The following is a 25,657-nucleotide window of genomic DNA, read 5'->3' on the forward strand; positions in this document are numbered from 1 at the left end:
AAGATTCCAAAATATAAACCCACATGGTAAAAACAAACACCAAACTCTGCAGTGCTGACTTCTGTACAAGCAGGAGGAGGGGAAACAGGAGAGTGATGGATGAGGCTCTATCTCATGTTTACTTAGAAAATACAGAGCACATGCAAAGAATTCTAAATGATAGCTAATTGTATTTGGAAGCAAATTAACCGTAACATGCTGAAATGCTAGTTGATGAGGGTAAAATTCTTCAGATTTGACAGAGAACATGGACTTTAAAAGCCTTACTTGCTAGTAAAAGCTGGCCAGTACCAAGTCTACTAAAAACAAATTACAAATATGCTGACTAAACAAAATGATGACTAAATAACATAATGATTAAAACAATATTTACAATTTTAAAGGCATTCATACCTCCGAGCCCTCAGCGTTAAAATGATCTAGGGCTTGTTTCCTCAGCTCCCCTTTTATTGATCCATCTAATCTCTAGAAGAAATCAAATCAAAACACTTCATAAACCAGAATCAAATGTTAAACAATTAAAATCAACTACAAAAAACACTAAGTCCAGTATGGTTACTGGATAGCAGCATTAGAACCACCTAAGAATGAATAATTGAAATTACAGAGTCCCGACCCAGATCAGAATCAGAAACTCTTTAGAAGAGTCAAGCAAATGTCCACTAGAGACTCTGATGGATCTAGCAGCCAGCATGTGGCTAATTCACTGTGTGACTTAGGCAAATGATTCAACTTTTCTTCCTTATCAGCTTCTCTGTTAAACAGGCCCAGTGAGAAAACAGTACAGTGCCTGGCAGTCAAATAAGTGCTTACAAAACAAAGTAAGCTGTACTACCCCAATACATGCATTTTCTTCTCTTTTTCTGCAGTGCTGAAGATTAACCAGAGTTTCCTATATGCTAGGCAAGCACTTCTATCACTGAGCTAGATCTACAGCCCACAAGCTATACTTTAAGTGACAGATTAAAGTACCAATTTGGAAACCAATATGCCAACCTCTGCTTTGTTGCTATATAAATTTTTAATAGACCATAACATTTAATATTTCTTTTTGTTACTAATTTTAAACAAGTAAGTTATAAAAAGGAATTTCTTTAACCAGAAAAAATGAGATGCAGAAATTTTACTGCAAATGTTATATACCCAATGCTAGGCACTATAATTATTCTTGGTGCAGTAAGAAAAAAGAAAAAGAATAGCTAGCTATAAGGATTGGCACAAAAGTACATTTCTAATCAGAAATAATGATTGTCCATGAAATGAAAAATCTAAAGGAATTCTCCTCAATTATTAAAACCAAACAAAAACTAATCACTTAAAAGTAATACAATAAGACTCACAAAGTTATAGCAAAATTATCAGTTACAAGGTTAATAACTAAACATCAGTGACATTTTTGTTAACTAGGTATAAACAGAAAACAAGAACATGAAAAAACACTACAACAATAAAACAGAAACTCAGGAAGACATTATAACAGAATGATATCCAAGCATGTTTGCGAGTCTGGGGCTATAGCTTAGTGGGAGAGCAATTTCCTATGATGCACAAGGCCCTGAGTTTGATCCTAGGATGACAAAAAGTAAACACACACAGAAACTTCTTTTTGGCTGGTTGGTAGGCTCTACTATTTTGAGGTTAGCCCATAAAACAAAACCAATCAAATAGAAACACAGGTGATCCTCTTAGTGCACTTTCAGAACAGAGGCAAAAAAATGTTGTTTGAAAACAGATTTTCAAACACATCTTTTCCACAATTTGTTAAAGCCCCACCTGTTCCCTATTCCCAGAATTACTGTTGTCAAGAATCCCTGAACCTCTGCAGACTCTTCATACAAGTAAGTTTACTTCTAACATATACTGATGGCTTGCTATTCAGCTTCTTAAATCTGTTACCAAATATCTACTGACTATTCAATTGCCACTATTCCTTCCACTCTTGTATCTGGTGCCTCACAGGGTAACTATTCTGTCTCCAGATCCCAACATTTAGCTGCTGTTAGAGAAATTTGATGGGAAAACAAAGAGGTATGTGTCAAAGTTATAATTTTTATGAAAAGCCACTCTAACTTTCTATACACTTATCTCTAAGAGAAATCTAGTAATATCTGGAAATCAGACTCACAGATATTTTTGGTAACCAAAGAAAGTGCTTTTTTCAAGCAAGCTAGAATGTTAATGGAAATAATAAAGAGTGCACAGCAATTACTAGTTGGTTCAGTTTGTAATGGCAAGTCAAATTAACCTGAATTCAGAGTATTACCAACATCTTAAAGAATGACAAATGGCTCAAAGAAGGTAACAAACATTGTTCTTTGTACTTTCCCTGAGCGGTCTTCCTCTCAGGCTTAGGATGAGGAAATGTAACCTAGCAAATCAGTGCTATCAAAACACACTGGAGCTTGGCGTGGCAGCGCACACCTGTAATCCCAGCACTTGGGAGACAGAGGCAGGTGAATCTTCTCTAGGCCAGCTTGGCCAACATAGTGAGTTCCAGGCCAGTTGTGGCTACAGGGAGACCCTGTCTCAAAAAACCAAAACAACAAGCAACAACAAAAAGCAGAATAATGATGTTTTTGTGGCTAAAGGAGCCAGGTACAGTAGCTCATGACAACACTCAAAGAGGCTAAGACAGGAGGACTGCTAGGAATTTAAAGGCCACCCTATGCTACATATTAAGTTCCCAAGCCATTATGAGTTACAATGAGACCACAGTCTCTAACACACACACACACACACACACACACACACACACACACACGAAACACACAAACAATGAAAACAAAACTAAGCCAAAGAAAACCAGGCATGATAATGTTTATGATTTAGGCCTTCCCTCTTCTCTTTCCCCTCCCATCACTGGCAATAGCTTGCATCTTTAGATTGCCTTTTGCAACTAATGATTAATATGCACTGTGTGCTACTGATTTCCCCCCTCAGGTTTTTCATATTACACATACATATATACATATACAGATACACTATATACATATTACAGAGTACTTCAATGTGACTGATTAAAATTCTCAGTTTCAGAAATGATTTTTTAAGCATAGCTGAGGCTGGTGGAGCAGGTCTGCAATCCTAGCTTTTTTGGAGACTATAGCGGGAAGATCTTAAGTGAAGATCAGCATGGACAAATTAACAAACCCATTTATCAAAATAAAAAGTAAAAAGAAGGGCAAGGATGAAGCTTGGTTAGTAGAATACTTGACTAGCATGCACAAGGTCCTGGGGTAAATCCACAGCATCACATAAACCAAACAGGGTGGAAAGCTCAAAGGGAGGAAGTTTTTTATGTGTGTGTGTATGTCTGTGTGTGCATGCAGAAGCTAGAAGAGAATGTCAGATCCCTTGAAGCTAGAGTTACAGGCTTTTGTGAATGGCCCAACATGGGTGCTGGGAACCCAACTCCATCTCCTGAAAGAGCAGGAAGTGCTCTTAACTGCTCAGCCATCTCTTCAGTCTAAGAAAAACATTTTAAAGAACTTATTCTCAGTGGTTTAAGTAAAATGCTCTTAATGTTCACCTAAATGAAGAGGTCTAGTCTGAAATAGAATCATGTTTCTTTTCTATTAAACCTGTAATAGTGTTTTATCACTTATTTTGAAATAGCATAAACAAAAACAGTTCCCACTGGGATGTAATCTAGGAATGAGAAGAGATCTGGGGCAGAGAACTGGAGAGCTTTCAGAAGTACTTCTGTATATTTTTTCCATTTAACGATATACAAAAAAATTCTGTTTATGTAAAACTAATGCAGGGCTCATGAGAGGAAGATGGAGGGAGTGTGAAAGGCAGCTCAAGAGCCCAAGGTTCTTCCAAAAGTGAGGAAATGTTCTAAGATGACCACAGTGTTGGTGGCAAATATGTATGACTATGGGAATGGTATACTGAATAGTAAGGTATGAGAATTACACCTCAAAGCTGCCTTTAAAATCTCAAGTAACAGCACTGTTCTGTGTTTCCCCTTAAATTACTATGTGTCTTTTGATTGTGCTCGTATTACCGAGCACCTACCCTCTACAATACTTTAGAGGTATAATATTTCAACTTCTTTGCAACTATCTGTATAATGTCTGTATACCAGATTGTAACTTCAGAAGAGCAGAGATGTGTGTTGATTCTCATAAATATACTGCCTAAACTAAATATATGTCATTTCCTAGATGTGTATACTGAATGTTCTTGGCACTGTTCCAAGGGCTCAGCAAAATGGCTTGGTGGGTAAAGGTGCTTCCTTAGCAAGCCTAGCAACCTGAGTTCAAATCCTGGAGCCCACATACAGGTGGAAGAAGAAAACCGACACCACAAAGCTATCCTCTGACTCCCGCATACACACCCATGCATGCATGCACACACACACACAAACAATAAAAAATGTAAGAAATAAATCATTAAATATAATGAGAATAGTTATCTGAATCTAATATTAAAACACACATCAGTGTCAACTTTAATTCTATTGAATGAACTTCATTATAAATTTTAAATAGATGGATAGGATGTAAGTCTACTTTGGTCTTATCCCTTTCTCTAGTTTTATTCAACAAACCAAGGATCAGAATAACCACGAGCATGCCAATCATTAGAACCTGCACCATCCTGGCTGCATACACAAGGACTGCTTCTCCTTCCTCAGACTTCATCCTAATTCAAAGCTTCCCCTTCAGATCTATCTCAACAAAGAAACATTGCCTTAGTCCAGCTTTTAAAATACACAACAGCAAAGACAGAATTCTAAAACTTAAAGAACAGTGACTACGTATGTTTAAGGAAAAATACAGCTTATATACAAAGTAATTTCAAAGGGGATTCTGTAAAATAAGCTCAAGAACGTGATGAAACAAACACAAAGACAATGAAATGCTTACTTGAAAGGGGAACTGACGGTACTTCAAATATTCTGCAAGTATATCTAACATCCGCACCATTTGAGAAAAAATGAGTACTCGGTTGCCTCTTTCTCTTAGGCGAATTAACAGCTTGTCTAGAAGAATTAATTTTCCACTACTACGGATTAAGTGCTAAAGAGACAATAAATTAATGGTTACAACAATGTGAAAAACAAGTCAACGACACAGTGCTCCACTTCATACTTCACGTGCTTCAACTACTTTCAATTGAGATTTTTAAAGTTTCCATAGCACTGAAGAAAAACTTACTTTCAGTTTTCAAAACTGTCTAGACTTTTCCTATTTGCTCTATTAAACAAATCAAAACTTCCCTTGCTATGTATTATTAGCTTCTTTATCTTTAACAGGAAAATGATTCTATTTGACTCTATACACTATTTCCAAAAATCTTAGTCAATATAAACACAGAAAATAAAAAAACAACAACCGGGCAAACGAGGCTTTAATGAGAATGGAAATGCATTCTCTATTAAGTCAATGGTCTTATCCCCTCAATGCACTATTATGACTAGATTGCGTACATGTCTTCACATTTCTGAGCCATCTTCCTAAATAATGGAAGGGTAGGATGTTAGGTCAACATATCTTTCTTGGCTTTCTGGTTGTTAAGCCTAGCCTTTAACAGCTGCGTGAGGTCTCCAGCCCAACATATCTTTCTTTAGACTACCATTCATCATCAAAAATTCAGCAGAATTATCACTAGTCAATTTTTTCACAATTATGAACATACTAATGGATTTGATAATGGTTTGATAAACCATTACAGTCCATCTGTTTGAAAGACTATTCTTATAAATTAAAAATTTTAAAGCTTTTTAAAAATAAATACTAAAAAATAATCTAGATCATTATTTAAATAAAACACTAGAGAAAGAGAACTTCTGTCAAATATATTAAATCACTGCCATTTTTGGTTACATCTCAAATAGACATTCTTAGAATTCTGCTTTAAAACAAAGTAATATTTAAAAATTCTTACTTGTAAGGCCTCTTGTTTATTATAGAATTCATTATTATCTGGTGGTTTAATGAGGTAGCAATGGTTACAACATTTCTTTAGCTCCATCATAATGTTCAAAAAGCCTGAGGTACTGCCCTTGGAACCTTTGCTGAGGGCTTTGTAATTCCTAGTTAAAATCCATCTTAAAAAACAAAAGTCACAAAAACCATGTTTAGCAGAACAATCACCAAAATAAAGTCTGTGAAAGCTTAGAAAAGAAAATTAGTACCAAATCAGAATTTCACAACTAAGAAGCTCACAACTGGATATTAGGATGGACTGAACCCCATGCATAAGACTCATGGAACATGTAACTTGTTATCTGATTTATTAAGTATACACCGGGGAGGTTCTATGTATATGGTAAATATATTAATCATTCCCAGAGTTTGGTAGAAAGATGGTCAACTTCATCATCATCATCTTAAAAGTTTTTAAAACGTTCATTAGACAGTCACTTGAATTACATCTTTTCCATGGGCTTATAAGAAACACTCATCAAGATACAGTTTCAGCCATACTGCCTTCCCTGAATTACAACTATGCATGCTATACATCTTCAACTTGATAAAAATAAATTTTATTACTCAAACTACACATAATTCTCATCAAAATCTTTTATTTTCTTCCTTTCTTAAAAATTTAGCTTTTAAAGCATCTTAAAATGTCTAGCTATTCTTGTATTCTTATTTTTGTGTATCTTTGAAAATGTCCATAATAAAAATTATGCAAAATTTTTTTTTTTTATTTTGAGGCAGTCTCATCCTATAGCCCAGGTTGGCCTGGAACTCTCTAGGTATCCCTGGCTGGCCTCAAACTCTTAATCCTCCTTCAAAAGCCTCCCAAAGGCTGAGATTTCAGGCATGTACCACCTCATTCAATAAATTCATTTTTAGGTGCATGGTGCTTACAGAATTCTACCATAAAATATATGTAGCAATGTATCTTACTGTACAATTAAATACTTGAACAGATGTTAAGACATACTTTGTTTTTATTCTTTGAAAAATATCACTACATAAATTTTGACATAAAGCATACATAAATGTGGTTTGTTGATACTCTTCAAAGCAGCAGGTTTAAAATTTTGTCTCAAGTTTCTTTTAGCTCTGTCAGTTATAACAATTACATATCACATTTGTAGAAATCCTAATACTCTGAAGTAAGAAAATTCTGTCAGGTAAGCTGTATGTTATCTAGGGAAAAGCATAATGATAATGCATTAACAATATGGCTTAGGGGGCTAGAGAGATGCTCAGAGGTGAACAGCACTTGCTGATCTTACAAAGGACAAGGGCTCAGCACCTAGCACCCAGCACTCATGTGGTAGCTCACAACTGACTGTTCAGGGAATGTAACACCCTCTTCTGGCCTCCTCAGGCACCAAGAATATATATGGTACACATACATACCAATGTAGTCAAACACTGATACCCATAAAAATAAAACTATAAAGTCTTCAAGAGCATAGGTTACCCATAATCCTGGGCCTATTAAATCCTTGTGCCTCATTAGCTCAAAATAAACCTATTCTAAAATTCAAGGCTTATTACTGCTCTAAGACCCTATATGTAGGAGGTGAGGCACCATGATCAGGGCAAAGAAATCTAATTCTGAACTGTGTTCGGTGGACAGCTTACTTGTAATACTGCTTCTGTAAAGCACTCATTTCCATTCTTAAAATCTGCTCAACCTTGGCAGGAAGAGATTTTTCCACATCTTTCTTAACTCGACGTAACAGAAATGGCTCAAGCTCTTTGTGAAGGCTTGCATAACCATATTCTCTGCCTTTACCATGTTCTTCTTCAAAATCTTCCCAGGAAGAAAACCTTTGAAAGCAAAGGCACAGTTATTGAAAACAAGTCAAACTGTACATAAGAGCTAAAACTCTCTAAAAATCTCCCTCCCAGGAATCCCCTCCTCTACACACATACAAAATATACATGCACATGTGTGTGCATGCATATGCATGTGTGTATACATGTATCTATGTATCTCTATACATATATAAGTAAGTATGTACAATCCAGCCTGGGTAGAGTGAGTTCAAGGCTGCCTGAGCAAGTTAGTGAGACTCCACCTTGAAACAAATAAAATGACGGCTAGGGCTACTGCTCAGTAGTGAGTGCTTCCCTAACATGTGTAACATATTCTAGGCTCAATTTGTTGATTATTCTTCACTTAGGCTCTTTGAATACAGAGGCAATTATCACTAAAATATCTCAAAAATACCCATTTAGGGGCTGGAGAGATGGCACTGTCTGCTCTTGCAGAAGACCCAAGTTTGATTCCCAGCATCCACATGGCAGCTAACAGCCATCCTTAACTCCAATTCCAGGGGATCTGATGTTCTCGTCTGACATCTGCAGACACGACACACTTACATACATGCAGGCAAAACAGGCATACACGTAAAATTTAAAAAACAACAACAGGGGCTGGAGAGATGGCTCAGCGGTTAAGAACACTGGTTGTTCTTGCAGAAGACCCGGGTTTGAATCCCAGAACCCACATGGCAGCTAACAACTGTCTGTAATTCCAGTCCCAGGGGATCCAATAGCTTCTTCTAACCAATGTGGGCACTGCATAACACGGGTGCACTTACCTAAATACAGGCAATACACGCATACACATAAAATAAAAATAATAAATAAAATTTAATGAAAACATAATTAAACAAATTAAAAAAAAAAAACAATAGGGACTAGAGACTGCCTCAGTGGTTAAGAGCATTGGCCACTCTTGCAGAGGACCCAGGTTTGTTTCCCAGCACCCACATGACGGCTAACAACCATGCATAACACCAGTTCCAGGGGATCTGATGCCCTCTTCTGACCTCCGAGGGCACTAGATGATATCGGCATACTTTCATATATGCAGACAATACACTAATACTCATAAAACTAAAAACAATAAAACAACAAAAATTTAAAACTTCAAGACCTACTGAAAAATAATATTTGACCTGTGACAAATTATTTAATCTCTTCTGATCTTTCATTTACAGAATGAGAGTACTCACTTTATAAAATTGTAATTGTTATTATTAAATATAAATAGTATTATTTTAGTTTCCAAGCAAGATGTATTTTACAGATGTGCAAAATCAACTGTTAAAATTTATTATACATTGCTCAAGTTCATGCACAAAAATTTTTAAATCTCCAATTTATAATTCTTAACTATTATTCCACCCCAATTTTTTTTTTTTTCTTTTTAACAATCTGTGATCCAATATAACAAAAATCACTTATGGACCTTATTCCCTAAATGTTTTCCCATTGAACCTCAGCATATAAAATTATGATTAAATTATATCTTACTTTTCTGGCATAATGAAATGTAGCAATGACCAGAGCTCTTTCAGGGAGTTTTGCAGAGGAGTTCCAGTGATAAGGAGTCGGTGATTGGACTTAAAATCAATTAAAGTTTTATACAGAAGGGAGTCGTCATTTTTTAATCTATGTGCTTCATCAACACCTATAAATGCCCAATTCAGACCGCCAAGGAATGCCTTAAAAATGAATATAAGAACAGTTAATATTTTTAGAGAAAAAAGAATTCTGATCAAATAGGAAAGCTAACTCTAGATTATTAAAATAAGGCAAATTAAAGTAAAAAGCAAACATTCCACATTTTTAAAAAGTATTTCAAGACTTACTGGAATCCTCAAATCTGGTAGCTATGCACACACAAAACAGAAATTTTTCAATAACTAGTTTAACTTAGAAAATAGAGTAAAAGGATTTTACTAGCTTATACACAGGAAAAAAAAAAAAAGGAAGAAAACTGATTCCAGCACTGCAAAATTTCACACAAGATTTTAGCTGGTCCAACAAAGGTGACCATTAACTAGGAAGAGACCCAATCTTCAAGGGCAGGTAGAATTCACCACCTAACTTCTATGATCTGTAGGTTTCTAAGAAAGAAATTTAGGTCTCTTGAGACTTCAAATAGACACAGGCCTGATTTTGTTATTAATAGCTATGTGACCTTAGACAAGTTTGTTATGCCATTTGAAACCTGATTTTTGTTTTCATTAAAGTACAAATTCTAACTATGAAGTGAATGAGAATTAAATGAGATAACAGCTACAGAGCATGTAGTCCAACGCTTCACTAATGCTGTTGTTAGGCATTATCCTGCTTAGTCTTTAAAGTAAACTTGACACCAGTGGGCATGCCTGGAGAGAACTGGTTATTCATTGATATAGGAGGGTGCAGCCCACCGTAGCAGCATCATTCCCAGGCAGGTGGTCCTGAGCCTGAGACAGAGCCAACAAGCAAGTTGCTCCACAGATTCTGCCATTGAGTTCCTGCCCTGACTTCCCTCAATGATGGACTATGACCTGGAGTATAAGTCAAATAAATCCTTTTGTTCAGTAAATTGTTTTTAGTCAGATTATTTTATTACCGCAAAAGAGATGTTGAAACTAGGACAAGCATCTTCCTCCATTTATTAAAACTTTAGACATAACAGACACTAATAAGCTACTTTCATTTAAGAGCTGGTAGATTTTTTTCGGAAAACCAACAGATGGGAAATATTTTAGACTTTGCAGACCAATGTGCTCTTTGCTAGTTTCTTTTCTTTCTTTTTTTTGGAACCAGGTCTCTCTGTAACCCCAGATGGCCTCAAACTCAATTTGCAAACCAGGCTGGGCCATGATCTTGAAGGTCTGTCTGCCTCTGCTGGGATTAAAGGCGTGTACCATTACATACCACTTCACATCATTTTGTATACAACCTTTTTAATTGAATGTTTGCGATTATCATACACACACACACACACACACACACAAATATGACTTATATAGTCTGATTTGTGTCCCACAGGTCCTTCGGTGTGGGTCCAACCACTGGAGCTTTGTTAACCTACCAAAAATCCTATCCTTGTAGGAAACTGTCTCTCCCCCTCCCAGCAGTCATCAGTTGCCAAAATTACCTTAGGTAGCGTTGAATTAAATGAAATTCTGTTAAAATCCTTAAATGTAAAAATCCTTCTTAGCTCAAGGGCCATTAAAAAAACCTAAAGCCCAGAGGCTGCAGAGATGGCCCAGCAGTTAAAGAGCACTCGCTGTTCTTACAGAGGACCTGGGCTTGATTCCCAGTAGCCACATAGTGGCTAACAACTGTCCATAACTCCAGTTCCAGGAGATCCAAAGCCACCTTCTGACCTCTGCAGCACAGCATGACATGGGTGCACTTATATACATTCAGGCAATATACTACACATAAACATAAAGTAAATTAAAAAAAAAAAAACACCTAAAGTCCAAAGGCTATAATTTACTGACTCATGACTTAAATAACCTTTCATCCTGCATACACTAAATGGAAAATACAAGTAATACATACCTTATCCTTCAATAAAATTTCATAAGTTGTTAAAAGTATATTAAATTTTAACCGTTTGGTCTGGGGATGCATCCATTCATGAGTTCTGATCTATTAAGAAATTTTAAGAACAATTTTTAAGGGAAGCACCAAATAAATTATATTTCTACTTAAATATCTAAAAGTAAATTAAGTCATTTAAAATGTGAACACCTTAACAGACTATAATGTTTTATAAATAAAAATGAAGTAAACATCATTTCATTACATACCTTTCACTGAAAATAGTTCTCATTTAATAAAACATAAACAGTAATTTACTTAGTTACATATGCAGATATAGTATCTGAGTTTTGCCTCACATAACTCTAAGGAGAGTAATATGTAGACATATAGACAAAAGAAAACTGGCACTGGTTAAAATGGTAAAATGAGACCTTTCAGAAATGTGGGTGTCATTATACTTCTTGGATTGCTTTCATATATATTTGAAATCTTCTGTAAGAAAAAAACAATTCATGTATTCATATATATATTATTTACGGCCCAGTGCAGTGGCACATGCCTATAAGGCCAGCACTTGGGAAGCTGAGACAAGGGAATATGAGGCAGTCTAGACCTCAACACAAAGTGTAGCTGCACACACACACACACACACACATATATATATTTGTGTATGCATATACATATTAATACTAAACCAAATTCAGTTTTTAAAATTTTTTCATTGCATTTACTTATTGTGTATGTGGGGATACATCCAGGTGGTAGTCAGAGCACAACTTGAGAGAATCAGTTTTCTCATTCTACCATGTGGGTTCCAGGGACTGAATTCATAATGTCAGGCTTGGTGGCAAGCACTTTCAACCTAGTGTCATCTGGCTGGCCCTATTATTTTTATTATAATCAACTCAGCATACATTCCCAATATTTTTACTATAACCAACTAAGCACATGTTAGGCACTGATTTGTGGCAGGTTACAAGCTAGACTATGAGGACGTAACAACAAAGTGAGATACTATCCTCAAAGATAATTTGTCTAGACTTCTAAATTTGTAGAAAGGTAACTTACCATGTTTCTACTGTTGATATCACCTAAATAAACAACAGCATTCATCTGAGAAGCCCACGTCTGAATCTCTCTTTGCCAAGAAGTCAGAGTGGAGAGTGGCACAACTAATAGAAAAGGTCCATATAATTGATGTTCATGAAACAAATAATTCAAAAATGAGATCGTCTGTATTGTTTTTCCAAGGCCCATTTCATCAGCAAGTATGCAACTATTTCCTCTACAAATTGAAAAAACAAAAATCCATTTATGCAACAAAAATTCCAATTTACAAAGAACTGTTTCATGCCATGTGTACACATTTACATGATGTTGTATATAATTAACATAATAGCCATTTTATACAATATTACCTTTTTATCAGTACCAATATATAACATATATAATAAAATAAAAGCCTGTCCAAAAGACAATCACTGATGTCATCCAAAATATGACCATTTAAGGCTAAAGGGGGCTTGAAGATTAAACAGTATTATTATGAATTACGAAGTTAATAATACAATTCATCTACCAGTAGTAGGCTGCAGATATGTTAAATAATTAAAGAGTATCTAGGAAGAGTAAGGGTGAAAACCATAATTAAATCACAACTTTAAAGGTGGGATTCAAAATTAGGCATCACAGGAGGCAGGAAAAAAGGGACTAACTAGTAATTTTTAAAACTAAGGAAAAAAATATTCCAGCATGAAAGACAATGCATTATACGATTTACCCACTTGAATAAAAACATTTAAGAACTACAATAATCAAGTAAAACTTAAAACTTCATTAGTAGAAATCTTTCCCAAGTGCTGTATTTACAAAATTTTTGCTCTCTTGGTTTCTCTCTGGAGTGTCTCAGTCCCTTTTCCAGTCCTCCCTCTCTCCCCTTCCCTCCCTCCCTGCCCTCCCCCCCTTTGGAAACAAGGTGTGGCAACAGCAAGGGAGCTAGCTACCCATGCCTTTGCCACCCACAAATTTTTGTACTTATTAAGGAAGAATGACTTATTTGGTATACGTTATGATACTATGCAAAAACATATCCTAGCTAGAGGTAGTGACACACAGTTTGTAATCCCAGTACATGGGAAGCGGAAACAAGAGGAACAGGAGTTCAAGGTCATACTTGGCTACAGAGTGACTATGAGATCTGCTGGGCTTTATGAGACCCTGTCTCAAAAATCAAAACCAAAACTAAAAACATATTCTTGAAGAGAGAAATCAGTGGAGAAATGGACTCATCAAAGGTCAAGACAAGGTACTGGTACGTCCAGAGATAAATAACTATATAGCCAGTGTGTTCAAGAGACTGGGCATATTATCTAGAATCTGATTCTCACTATCAAGATACCATTAACATCCTGGAGCTAGGGTTGTGAAGCTAATGGATAAGAAAATATCCTTCAAAAACTCTCAAGTACTTCCCACATGATTTTTTAAATGTGTTCCATGACTACACTTAAGACTTTAAGTCAAATCTGGCAGGTTTTAATGTGAAACATTATGAATATGAGCTGAAGAAATGAAGTCAAATAATGTAGCTCTGGTGCTTTCAATATGCTGCAAACAAGACCTTTGCTGCTCCCCTGAAAGGCAGACTTCAAGCAATACTGTTTTCCTACAGTGTTTTAGCTTGTAAGAATCTCTGAGTCCTTTCCTGCTTCTTCATGGAGTCATTAAACCTTTAAATGATGAACCTGGCAATCTGTGGGAAAAAATATTCTCTCAAATTACATAGATGACTAAAAAGAATATACTCACTTGCACCAAGAATGGGCAAGCCAATTTAAACCATTGAGTTGATAATCTCTTAATTCTAAACCTTCATGTCCTCCAATATATGCTGGTTGCTTCTTCAGGGCTACAAATCTTGGTCTTTGCTTCAATACCTTCAGTTGGAATAAATATTAGTACGCAAAATTACTGAATAGAAGAAATTATGCTAAAAGATGAGTTATCTTTCAGTCTAGCTTTCACCATAAACATTAGCACTTCATTTCAAATCATTAATTTCAGAGGTTCTATGATTATAAATGTTTAAGAGGCTATGCACAGAGGTGCACACCTATAATCCCTGCACTCAACAGGCTGAGTGAGACCAAAAGACTGCCAATTTGAGATGAGCTTGTGCTATACAGAAAAGTTACTTCTAAAAAACAACAAAAATGTCTATGCAGGGGCTGGAGAGATAGCTCAGTGGTTACGAGCACTGGCTGCAGTTATATACATGCAGACACAACACACATAAAATAATTTTTTTAAATGTTTATGTAGGGGACTGGACAGATAACTTGTTGGTTAAGAACCCACATGGTGGCTAACAACTGTCTATAACTCTAGTTCCAGGGGAACCGACACCCTCTTCTGAACATACCAACATGTGGGCAATATACTCATATACATAAAAGATTCACGCAACCATTACTGTTCTCTATGACTCTAGAAAAAGCTCTAGTGAGGTTTTTTTTGCCTTTTTTTGGATTAGAAAAATACCAAAAAAATTCAGTTCCTGCCAATATACATAGGTCAAGTATTTCACAAGCAAGGATTATGTTCAATTCATTAACTATTGCTCTAGCTTTGAACTAGAAATAATCCATAAAACTGGAATAGTTTTGAAAACTATTTGATTTTCAAAATACCACTCTGAATTTAATTCAATCCTATTATAAAATGGTATCTACATCTTAAAACTACCAGTAATACTTTAATGTAAACTATGAAGATTTTAGAAGTTATTAAGAAAAGTGGTTCTAGGTTTAATCTCCTGAATATGTACCTCTTCTGCTTTCCTACATTCAGCAAAAATATCTGTTACCTTTTAAACCAAGCATATACCTCTAGTTTCCAAGAAAATTTTCACTATTTGGTCTCCCCAACACAACTAAGACTGCCATCAATTTATCATTTTTGGACATGGTGCCATTCATCAAGGATAAAGGGCAATGTCATATCCAAGATCACATAGCAATTAGAGGAATCTTTCTCTAATAGGTCTATCATCTAAGAAGTACTCTTTCAGTATGTATGAAATCAGGATTCAACTCTACATAGGCTTGTAATACTTACAATGTATAAATACATTTGCATGTATTAAAATGCCAGTACTCACTTTGCAGTCTTTAAAAGGAGTGGTTTTTGACTGATTCCTGCTAAAATATTCATCGATACATGCTTGAAACTTTTTGGAAATGAGAGCGCCATCTTCCCAGCTGCACTCTGAGTATGGAAGCCCCTGCCATTTGCAGTAATAATCAGGAAAACCAGCTGCTGACTTCTGATTGGAATGAGCTGGAAGATAAATCAGGTATCTGTTTTGTTCATCTTTAATTACATCAGAGACATACTCAATAAAGGCTACAGAAGTGAAACTGTTATTTACTTTACAGTACTCTATTTTAGTGAAAGCAAGCTAAAGTACTTAATATACAAACAGCAAGCCTGAGATGTTTGCTTGCATGATTTCAAGTATAAAAAGTTAAGTCTGAAGAAAGGTTTGGGAGTACACACCTGTATTCCCAAATACTTAGAAGGTTGAGGCATGAGGATCCTGAGCTCAAGTTCAACACAGGCAACAAAGTGAGAGAGCTCACCTCAAAAATACACCAAACAGGTAACAGTTTTATCCAAATTATTTACTACTAACCAATTATACGTTCCACTATCTGATACTGTTTATGTAGATCATCTGTAAGTTCTTGTTGGCAATTATAATATTCCACATCTTCTGGTGAAGCATTTTTCAACCTGCAAAATGTTAAACCAATAACACATTTCATATTTTCCTCTAAATAACTGATTCTACTGATCATTATCTTTCAGACAAGACTTCCCATTTAATTGTGTGAACCAAGTTTGAGGAATGAAGAAACTGAAATAAGAGAGAAAACATTATTAGCAGTTTGTCTTGGCAGTGCTAGAGGTTGAACCCAGAGCCCTTGTGATTCTTAACAAACTCTGGACATGACGATTCCTTAGTTTCACCTTGAAATGGAATAATATAGGCTAGAGATAGTTTAGGCTGGCATTTCATCCCAAATTATGTATTTATTACTAAAAAACCTTAAAAGTAATCTTGAACTATAAGAAAACATACAAGCACGGTGGTGAACTATAAGAAAACATACAAGCATGGTGGTGCATGCTTTTAATTCCAGCACTCATGAGGCAGAAGCAGGGGGATCTCTGTAAGATTGAGGTCAACCTGGTCTACATGGACAGTCAGGTAGGCTGGAGCTACAGGGATACCCTGTCTCGAAAAGACCAAAACAAAAGCAAAAACAAAAATTCAAGAGCATATTTACCATCTTTTTGTTTCCTGATCTTTTTTCTTATAATTATCCAACTTTTTCATTCCTCTAACATTCTGCTGCTTGAGGGTTTCTTCTGTCTCCCAAGTATTGTGGATATGTGACCATCCTTTCCATTTAATTAAATACTGTATCTCTCCTGGCTCCTTGTTTTTTTCAAATCCTGAATTTGGGTCACCATCTGCTTCAACTGCATAGATGGTTGTAGTAGCACCAGTAGCTAGAAACGAAAGTATGAGATTCTCCTTGCAAATCTGTTACAGGAATATTTCCTTTCAATTCAAGGTTTCAAGAATATGAATATAAAATATAAACTAAAAGAATACAGAAATCTTTGGGAAATTATGTCACATATAAAACAAAAGAACTCAGAATTTTAGAACTGAAGACTTAAGTTTTAAAAATGGGAAAAAAAGGGCCAGGGAGATAGCTGAGACAGTACAGGCACTTGCTGTTAGGTGTGCTGACCTGAGTTCAATCCCCAAGACCCATATGGGGGAAGGAACTCCCCCTCACAAGTTATCCTGACCTACACACACACACACACACACTAAATAAATGTAATTTTTAAAGTTTTAGTAGGAAAAACAAAGTTTTAAAATACAATGGAATAACCGGCCATGGTGACCCACACCTTTGATCCCACGCCTCGGGAGGCAGAGGCAGGTGGATCTCTGTGAGTTTGAGGTCAGCCTGGTCTACATAGCAAGTTCCAGGTCAGCTGGAGGTTATTGGAGGTTACAGGGAGACACCTGTCTCAAAAAGACCAAAAAATAATACAATAGAATACCTAATATGACACACAACTTCTAATAACTAGTAACTTGAAAGTTGGTGTTTTTAATTATAAAACTTCCAGTTATTTTAAACACTACATGAATATTACTGAACAAAATAACCTTCATATTCAAAAAAAGCTCTTAAGTTTAAAGTGTATAAAGAGAAACAAATTACTTAGGTATAGAAAGAAAAAACTAAATTTGTAACACAGAACTCATGCAAGTGTCTGTAAAATACAGAATGATGTCAGGTGAGCTTTTTCTAAGACACATGAGCCAAGCAATGTACATTTTGATAGCAAATGAACAAAACAGAAGAAAATCCACCTTCTTAGCTTTCAAAATTAGAAAATCTTTAATATTTTTACTGTATTAAATATTATTTGAATGGCCAAACAAATGCTTTTGCAACTATACCTCCTCTTCTCCCAACTCTGCAATCCATAAACCTTTCTATTGTTTCAAACTCCTCCTCCTCAGGTTGAGGAACATCCTCTCCACAGACTTCCAGCAGGTCATCAGAATCTGTTTTCATTTCTTCATCTTCCTTGTAGCTCACATTGACTGTGGCTTGACGACGAGAACTTCGTTTATCATTATCATAATCTTCATCATCTTCATCTTCAGATGAATCAATCTGTCTCTTTTTTTGACCAAGAATTTTTTTTCCATTTTTTGACTTAGATCTGGGGAAAGCAGTGTTTCAGAGAAACAATATCAGAAAAAAATTACTATGCAAAAAGAATGCCTTTCCTAAACGACAATTTTTAGCATTACAAAAAAGTAGTACACTCACCTATTTTGTGGTTTTCTGCTTTTGACCTTGTTTTTCGGCTCATAATCTGACTCTGTCTCATCACAGCTGCTTTTATCTCTCTCTTCTTCAGATTCGGAATCTGAACCAGACTGAGATGGAGATCCTGATCCAGACATCTGCCAATCTTCACTGAATACAAAATGTTTTATTTAAACATACATCTTAAGTAATTTCTACTGCTAATAAAATACAATGATAATCAAATTAAATTGGATTCCATTTACTGTTTGAAATATTGAGCCACACAAAAAATATTAAATACTGTCTTCAGAATAACATTGGGAAGTATTTTTTAAGATTTCACTTGGAACTCCAAAGTTTTATGAATCATTTTGATAAATCTCAAATGAACAGTAAATAAATGGTACTTTGGTCCTCATCATGAAAGAATATTATGTACATAATTTTTTTTTTTTTTAAAGTCTTTTTGAGACAAGATCTCCCGTAGCCCCAGCTGGCCTGGAGCTTGCTATGTAGACCAGGCCTGCCTCTACCTCCCAATTGCTGGGATTAAAGGCGTGCATCACAACGCCAAGCTCTCACCCATTCTTTAAAAAAACAACAAAAAAAGATTCTAAACTTTAAACTTTTCAGAGCTTGTGATTTTTTTTTTTCTTTTTAGTTTTATGTGTTTGAATGTACTGCCACATGTGTAAGTACACCTATGTCATTCAATGCCCATGGAGGTCAAAAGAGGGCATTGGATTCCCTGGAACTGGAGTTACAGATGGTTGTTAGCCACATGTGAGTACTGGGAATCAAACCCAAATCCTCTGCAAGAACAGTTCATACTCTTAACCCATGAGCCATCTCTCTAACCCCGACACTATGAATTTTTAAGCTTGCCCCTTTAAACTGTTTTATTTACAGTACATATTCATTAAGAAAAGCTTAGTAAGTTATAAAAGAATGTATAAAAGAAACCAAACCAGTTCCAACAGTGCCATCTGAACCAATATTCAATGATTACACCTTATCTGTATTATTCTTTTATTCTACTTAATTTCTTTCTGATCAACACATAGAGAAAAATAATAGATTTATAAGCTAATATTTTGATATTAATGTAGACAGTTCAGATCAAAGATACATATTAAATTCTTATATTTACACTTGAGTATCCCTAATATGAAAGTCTAAAATCTTAGAATTGAGTATCATGTCAGTTCTCAGTTTCAGACTATAAAGGATCTTTGGGGATTTGGGGTTAAGGGTGCTTGATAGGTAAAGTATATACAAGTACTGCAAGATCTGTAAAACTCTAAAATCTGAGACACTTTGATCCAAGCATTTTAGATGACATGCACCCAACAGGTACTATAATCTACTTCAGGCACTGTGCCTGCTCGACTGTTCTACATGTTACATAAATCATGACTTTAACAAAGGTAATACACAAATACACATAAAATCAGATTATCTTTTTAGGACATGGATATTCAGAGTAGCATGTGTCAGCCATAAGAAAAAACCTTGCGTATCAATTTTTAATGTAAATTATAATTTTTATGCCCAATTATGTCTACTCATCAGCCCAAATTACTCATAATCCTGAAAATATTATTTGGTTATACCCATGCCAAGCTGAGAAATTAACACCTCATGAAATGATTTGCTAAGGCACTCTAGCTGAAAATACAAGAGTTTTGCACTGAAAACTAGAATATGGGATATCTCAGTGATACACTGCTTTTCTAGCATGTGTGCAGCCTTGGGTTTGATCATTAGCACCCTACACAAGAAGACTACAAAACACTCATAGTTAAAGCAATTAGATATACTGCAGCTCAGCAAGATGAGGGATTAAGAATATGACATAGTTAAGATTCAAAGAGAACAAACTGAATTATCCAAAATGCACCCAGTAACAGGAATGCCTGAGAAAGACATGGGAGAATGAGAAAATATCCAAAGATACAAATATGGAATTTTCACACACACACAAAAAAAGTGAATCCTAATATTATAGACACATGAGACCTCTGTGAAAAATCAGTAACAAATTCAAGTATAGACAAAGGAAAATATGTAGAATACCCAAGAAAAATAGAAAAATAAGGGTCAAAACAACAGAATGGAAAACCACTTAAAATGGATACATGGTAGTTGGGTGTGGTGGCAGAAGCCAGCCTGGAGCCTGGTAAGATAAAGTTCCAGGCCAGCTGGGGCTAGAGGGAAATTCTGTTTCAAAAAATAAAACTAACTAATCAATGAACTAAATAAATAACTAAATGAATTGTTGTGAATTTCTTAATGCTTTCTGGGTTAGATTTGTGGCAATTATACTGAGTTCCTAAATTAATCATTCTGTGATCTTACACTCTTGTATTTCCAAGTTGCTACAATTTTTTGAAAGTGGTATTCTGATATTATTTTAAAGCAAATCTTTAATCTACAAATACATAGGGGAAGCCAGGAGTGGCTGGGGAAAGCCTTTAATCTCTATGAGATCTAGGCCAGCCTGGTCTATACAAACCAGGCCAACTGAGGCTACAGAGTATCACAAAACAAACAAATTAAAAAAGCTAGTTGATTCCCTTGTAGCTTGAATACCTCTAATCTGCCCCATCTCCTGAGCAAACCTTGGGCAAAGATGCACTCTTGCTTTTCCACCTCAGCTCTCTGGACTAGCTTCCAACCCCAGACTAGCTTAATCTTCTAGTGTAGTTTGTTAGGCCCTCTACAAGCTGTCCCCACCCCCACCTTCCCCTCAACTCCTGCCTGACACAAGCTAGTCCACCTTATACCCTGACCTACCAACTACCAAGACCAGCCTACTCTGCAAGAACCTGAAGCACACACCAATTAACTATTTATACCTGATCAAAAAGCGACCAAGCTACATAATCAAAATAAACAGAACCAAAATTCAACCAAACAAAGGCAGACCAGAATTTCCTATCAGACACACAACCAACAAAAAACATCCATATGCCCAGACAGCAATGCAAAAAACAAGTAATGAGAAAACAAGAGAGCGTACCTCCAAATAAACCCACAAAAGTGTACTACAATGAGAATCACATTGAGGAACCCCATGGTGCAGAATTTAAAAGAAAAATCATAAACATGATCAAAGAACTTAAATGAAAATACAAACAACTCAAAGAATTCAAAGAGGATAGGCATAAAGTTGTGAAAGAAGCTCAAGAAAATACAAATGTGTGACTGAATTAAATAATGAAAGCAATTCAGGACTTGAAAAATTCAATAAGCCAATTTGAAACAACAGGAGAAAGCCTCACAAGTAGAATGAATGAAATGGAAAACCGAAAATCAAGACTGAATGACAAAGTTGAAGAACTGGACTCCTTAAGCAAAAAGTATGTTAATTTTAAAAAACACATGAATGAAATAGGCAGGAAATGTGGGATACCATGAAAAGACCAAATCTACGCATCAGGCATATAGGAAGAAGATTCTCAGGCCAACGGCACTGAACAGATCATCAACAGGATTACAGAAGAAAACGTCACTGAATTAAGGAAGGACCTATCTATACAGATTCAGGAAACACATAGAATAGCAATTAGACAGGATCAGAACAGAAACCCCCTACAGCGTATCATAGTAAAAACATTAAATGTACAGAGCAAAGAGAGGGTTACTGAAAGCTGCTAGAGAAACACAAGTTACATATAAAGGAAAACCCATCAGAACTACAGCTGACTTTTCAATGCAAACTATGAAAGCCAGAAGAGCCTGGACCAAAGTATTCCTAGTTCTAAATGACCACAGATGGTAACCCTGAATACTTTATCCAGCAAATCTATCGACCACAGTTGAGGGGGAATGGAAAGTTTTCTATGACATGATAGGCTGAAATAATTCATGTCCATCCCTACAGACAATACTCAAAGCAATACAAAGGAATGAGTATACCCAAGAGGCCACAGAAAGAAAACCAAGGAAGGTATAATAATGGAAACACAAAATAGGGGCAAGAACACAAACAAGTTAAAATGACAGTAACCAATACACACTTTTCAACATTAAGTCTAAATATCAATGGCCTGAACTTATCAGGCAAAAGACACAGGTTAGTAGAAAGGATTAAGAAATAAAATCATCTTTTTGCTGTACTGAGGAAATTCATTTCACCTTCAAGTATAGGCACTACCTGACGATGAAAGTATGGGAAAAAATATTCCAAGCAAATAACTCTAAGAAGCAAGCAGGTATTGCAATTCTAATATCTGACAAAATAAGACCATCAAATTAAAGAAGAGCCGGGAAGTGGTAGTGCACAACTTTGATCCCAGCACTCTGGAGGTAGAGGTGGGTGGATCTCTGAGATCAAGGCCAGCCTGGTCTACACAGTGAGTTCCAGGTCAGCTGGGGTTTCAGGGAGACCCTGCCTCAAAAAGACAAAAATAAATAATAAATAAAAAAACTAACCAGAAGAGATAAAGAGGGTCATTTCATTCTAATCAAAGGAATAATTGAATAAAAAGATATTGCGACCATGAACATATATGCACCAAGCTTTGGTGCACTCAATTTCAAAACAAAACCAGTCCTCCAGGACTATAAAACAAAGATTAACCCCAACTCAGTAAAAGTAGGAATACTAATTGGAAAAGTAGAAGTCAAATTATCACTATGTGCAGACAATATGACATTATACATAAGAGATCCCAAAAATTCTACCAGAAAACTGATAGAAATGACTAATACTTTCAAGAAAGTGACAGGTGACAAAAACCAATAGCCTTTCTACATACCAGTAAGAAGCAATCAGAAAAAAGCATTCAAGGAAACCCTCCCATTCACAATAGCCAGAAAAAAAAAATTTTAAGAATAAATCTTTAAAGAAAGAGCATAGGGTGCTGGGTGTGGTGGCACAAGCCTTTAACCCTAGCGCTTGGGTAGCAGAGGCAGGTGGATCTCTGTGAGTTTGAGGACACCTTGGTCTACAAAATGAGTTCCAGGCCAGCTAGGGCTACAGGAAGACCCTGTCCCGTCTGAGAGAGAGAGAGAGAGAGAGAGAGAGAGAGAGAGAGAGAGAGAGAAAATAGGAGATGGAAGGACCTACCATCCTACCATGCTCATGGATTGGTAGAATTAACATTGTGACAATGACCGTCTTACCAAAAGCATCTATAGCTACAATGTAATGCCAATCAGAATAACCAAGACGTTCTTCACAGAGCTTGAGGAAAGCATCCTAAAATTCATATGGAATCACAAAAGTCCCCAGATAGCCAATGAAATCTTGGGCAAAAAGACCAATGCTGGGGAGAACAACATACTAGATCTCAGACTATATTAGAGACTTGTAATTAAAAACAAACAAAAAAAGCAGCTTGGTAGTAGCACAAAAACAAACATAAATCAATGGAACACAAAAAAGACCCAAAAATGAGTACATGAAATTTCAGCCACCTGATATTTGACAAAGGGGACAAGAACACAGAATAGAGGAAAGATGGCATCTTCTACAAATGGTGCTGGAAAAACTGGATCTCTACCTGTAGAGATCCAGTTATCTTTTACCCTGCACAAAAGTCAACTCCAAATGGATCAAAGGCCATTGGTAAAACCCAAAACTCAGAAATTGATAGAAGAAAACACTGGCAGTACCCTACAAGATATTGGCATAGGAAAGGGCTTTCTAAATCAGGTATCAGGAGTGAGATTGGACAGATTGGACAGAAGGAGAGAAGAGAGATGAATGGAGCTTAGGTGGCGTGGGAAGCCAGAACAAAATGTGTTAGCTTGGGAACCACCTGAGACACACATATGGTGCCTTAACATTAGTGCATCTGTATACCTGGGGGCTGTATGGCAAGGAGTCCCTTCGAGGTTTTGGTCAGACTAGTCCAAGAGACTCAAAATAACACAGGCTAGTCCCACAGCCCTTGGTTACCTCCCAGAACTTGAAGGTAATACCTTCTTACTGAAGACATGACATACTTCTGTCACAGGACTTGGAGCAATGGAGCTGAACTGACCTGAAAGGCTTCTCCCTGAAGACTAGCTCTCATAGTTCTAGAGGATACTATGCAAGCTGCCAAAGGACAAAAATCAATCAATGGGCCAACCCAGCTCTAAAGTCTACCAGTTACAACTGGAAAAGCAAACTACCTCTATTGGTACAGTAGTGACACTGTTATCTAGGGGTGGAGGGGGTGGTAATCAACAGCTAGCTAATTTAACTTAAAGCCCTCTTAATAGGAGGGAACTCATAGGTGGCACTGTAATTATAGCCAAATATACAAGGCTGGTGAGGCCACAGGTCCTAAAGTAAACCTTATCTCTGCCCTCTCTCTAAACAAATGAGATTTCTTACCATATGCTAAATATGGATCATTTTATTTTCAGATAAGTGTACCATACACCACTCATCAAAGAAACTTCTTTTTGCAATAGCTAGAGGCTATTACACAGTTGCACGACTGGTCACACCATAGAGAATATATGTATGAGAGATGCCAAGCCCTAGGTGACATATCTACAATGGAACCGCTACACCTAAGGCTCATGGAAATTATAAGAACAAGGGGTGAAGAGAATATTAGTGCATCCCTCAGCAACTCTCAACAGCAAAGCTTCCTTATACAACAGAGTGCAAAGCACACAGAAGGCCAGAGTGTCTAACTTTTAGAGAATAAGAGACTGCAGAGTGTGTATCCCTGGATAGGACTCCTATATTAAGCCTCACTCACTCACAACTCAGGGACCACTGCAGAAGAGGGGGTGGAAGGATTGTAAGAACCAGCGTTGTTTCATGAACATAGGGAAACAGAGGCTTTCAGGCTACTGGAAGCTTGCTCAAGTGAATGGTGGCACTGTGCAGAAGACCAATGCCAACTCAATCACAAGGGCCCAGTGAGGAACAAGGGAATGGACAGCAGGCTGGTCCTAGCCTGGGAACTGTTGACAACTGATTACTACTGGGCGAAGGAAAAGAGCGTTCCTTAAGATCTCTAGATAGGCTGACAAGACTCCAGTGGATAAATGTGTACTGAAAGACTTCTGGGTACAAATGCTAGACTGGATAGGACTTAGCGTACATGACAGAATACAAGAGGTGCCAGGGAAGAATATGTGTGGGCATGGATTGGGGGGATCTAAATTTAATTATGAACTATTACGTGAAATGCACAAAAACTCAATAAAAAATATTTAAAAAACAAAACACACACATACACATATATAAACATAAAATGTATGTATGTAAGGGAGAAGGTTATAAGAGATAAAGAAGTGGAGGGCTGGAGAGATGGCTCAGCGGTCAAGAGCACTGACTGCTCTTGCAGAGGACCCGGGTTCGATTCCCAGCACCCACATGGTGGCTATGAACCATCCTTAACTCCAGTTCCAGGGGAATACAATGCCCTCTTCTGACCTCCGCAGCACTGCACGACATGGGTGCACTCACATATATGCAGGCAATACACTCATACACATAAAATAAAAATAATAAATAAAATATTAAGAGTA

The 25,657-nt window shown here is 36.5% G+C and overlaps 1 protein-coding gene across 2 annotated transcripts in view; it reads right to left on the reverse strand.

Annotated features, from left to right (window-relative positions):
- Positions 1-25,657, reverse strand: part of Chd1 (chromodomain helicase DNA binding protein 1) — an 88,875-nt gene that overhangs the window by 28,503 nt on the left and 34,715 nt on the right. For both annotated transcript variants that reach the window (XM_008834594.2, XM_029564259.1), the window contains 13 exons: positions 18,191-18,340; positions 17,812-18,080; positions 16,610-16,835; positions 15,952-16,052; positions 15,418-15,596; positions 14,067-14,194; positions 12,327-12,543; positions 11,274-11,363; positions 9,240-9,430; positions 7,557-7,745; positions 5,896-6,058; positions 4,875-5,027; positions 394-465 (listed from right to left, as the gene is read on the reverse strand). In XM_008834594.2, coding sequence (XP_008832816.1) covers positions 394-465; positions 4,875-5,027; positions 5,896-6,058; positions 7,557-7,745; positions 9,240-9,430; positions 11,274-11,363; positions 12,327-12,543; positions 14,067-14,194; positions 15,418-15,596; positions 15,952-16,052; positions 16,610-16,835; positions 17,812-18,080; positions 18,191-18,340 — 2,128 coding nt within the window. The remainder of the gene's footprint in view (positions 1-393; positions 466-4,874; positions 5,028-5,895; positions 6,059-7,556; positions 7,746-9,239; positions 9,431-11,273; positions 11,364-12,326; positions 12,544-14,066; positions 14,195-15,417; positions 15,597-15,951; positions 16,053-16,609; positions 16,836-17,811; positions 18,081-18,190; positions 18,341-25,657) is intronic.

This window comes from Nannospalax galili, unplaced genomic scaffold, assembly GCF_000622305.1.
Source record: "Nannospalax galili isolate Female #2095 unplaced genomic scaffold, S.galili_v1.0 scaffold16, whole genome shotgun sequence".
NCBI classification, from domain to species: domain Eukaryota; kingdom Metazoa; phylum Chordata; class Mammalia; order Rodentia; family Spalacidae; genus Nannospalax; species Nannospalax galili.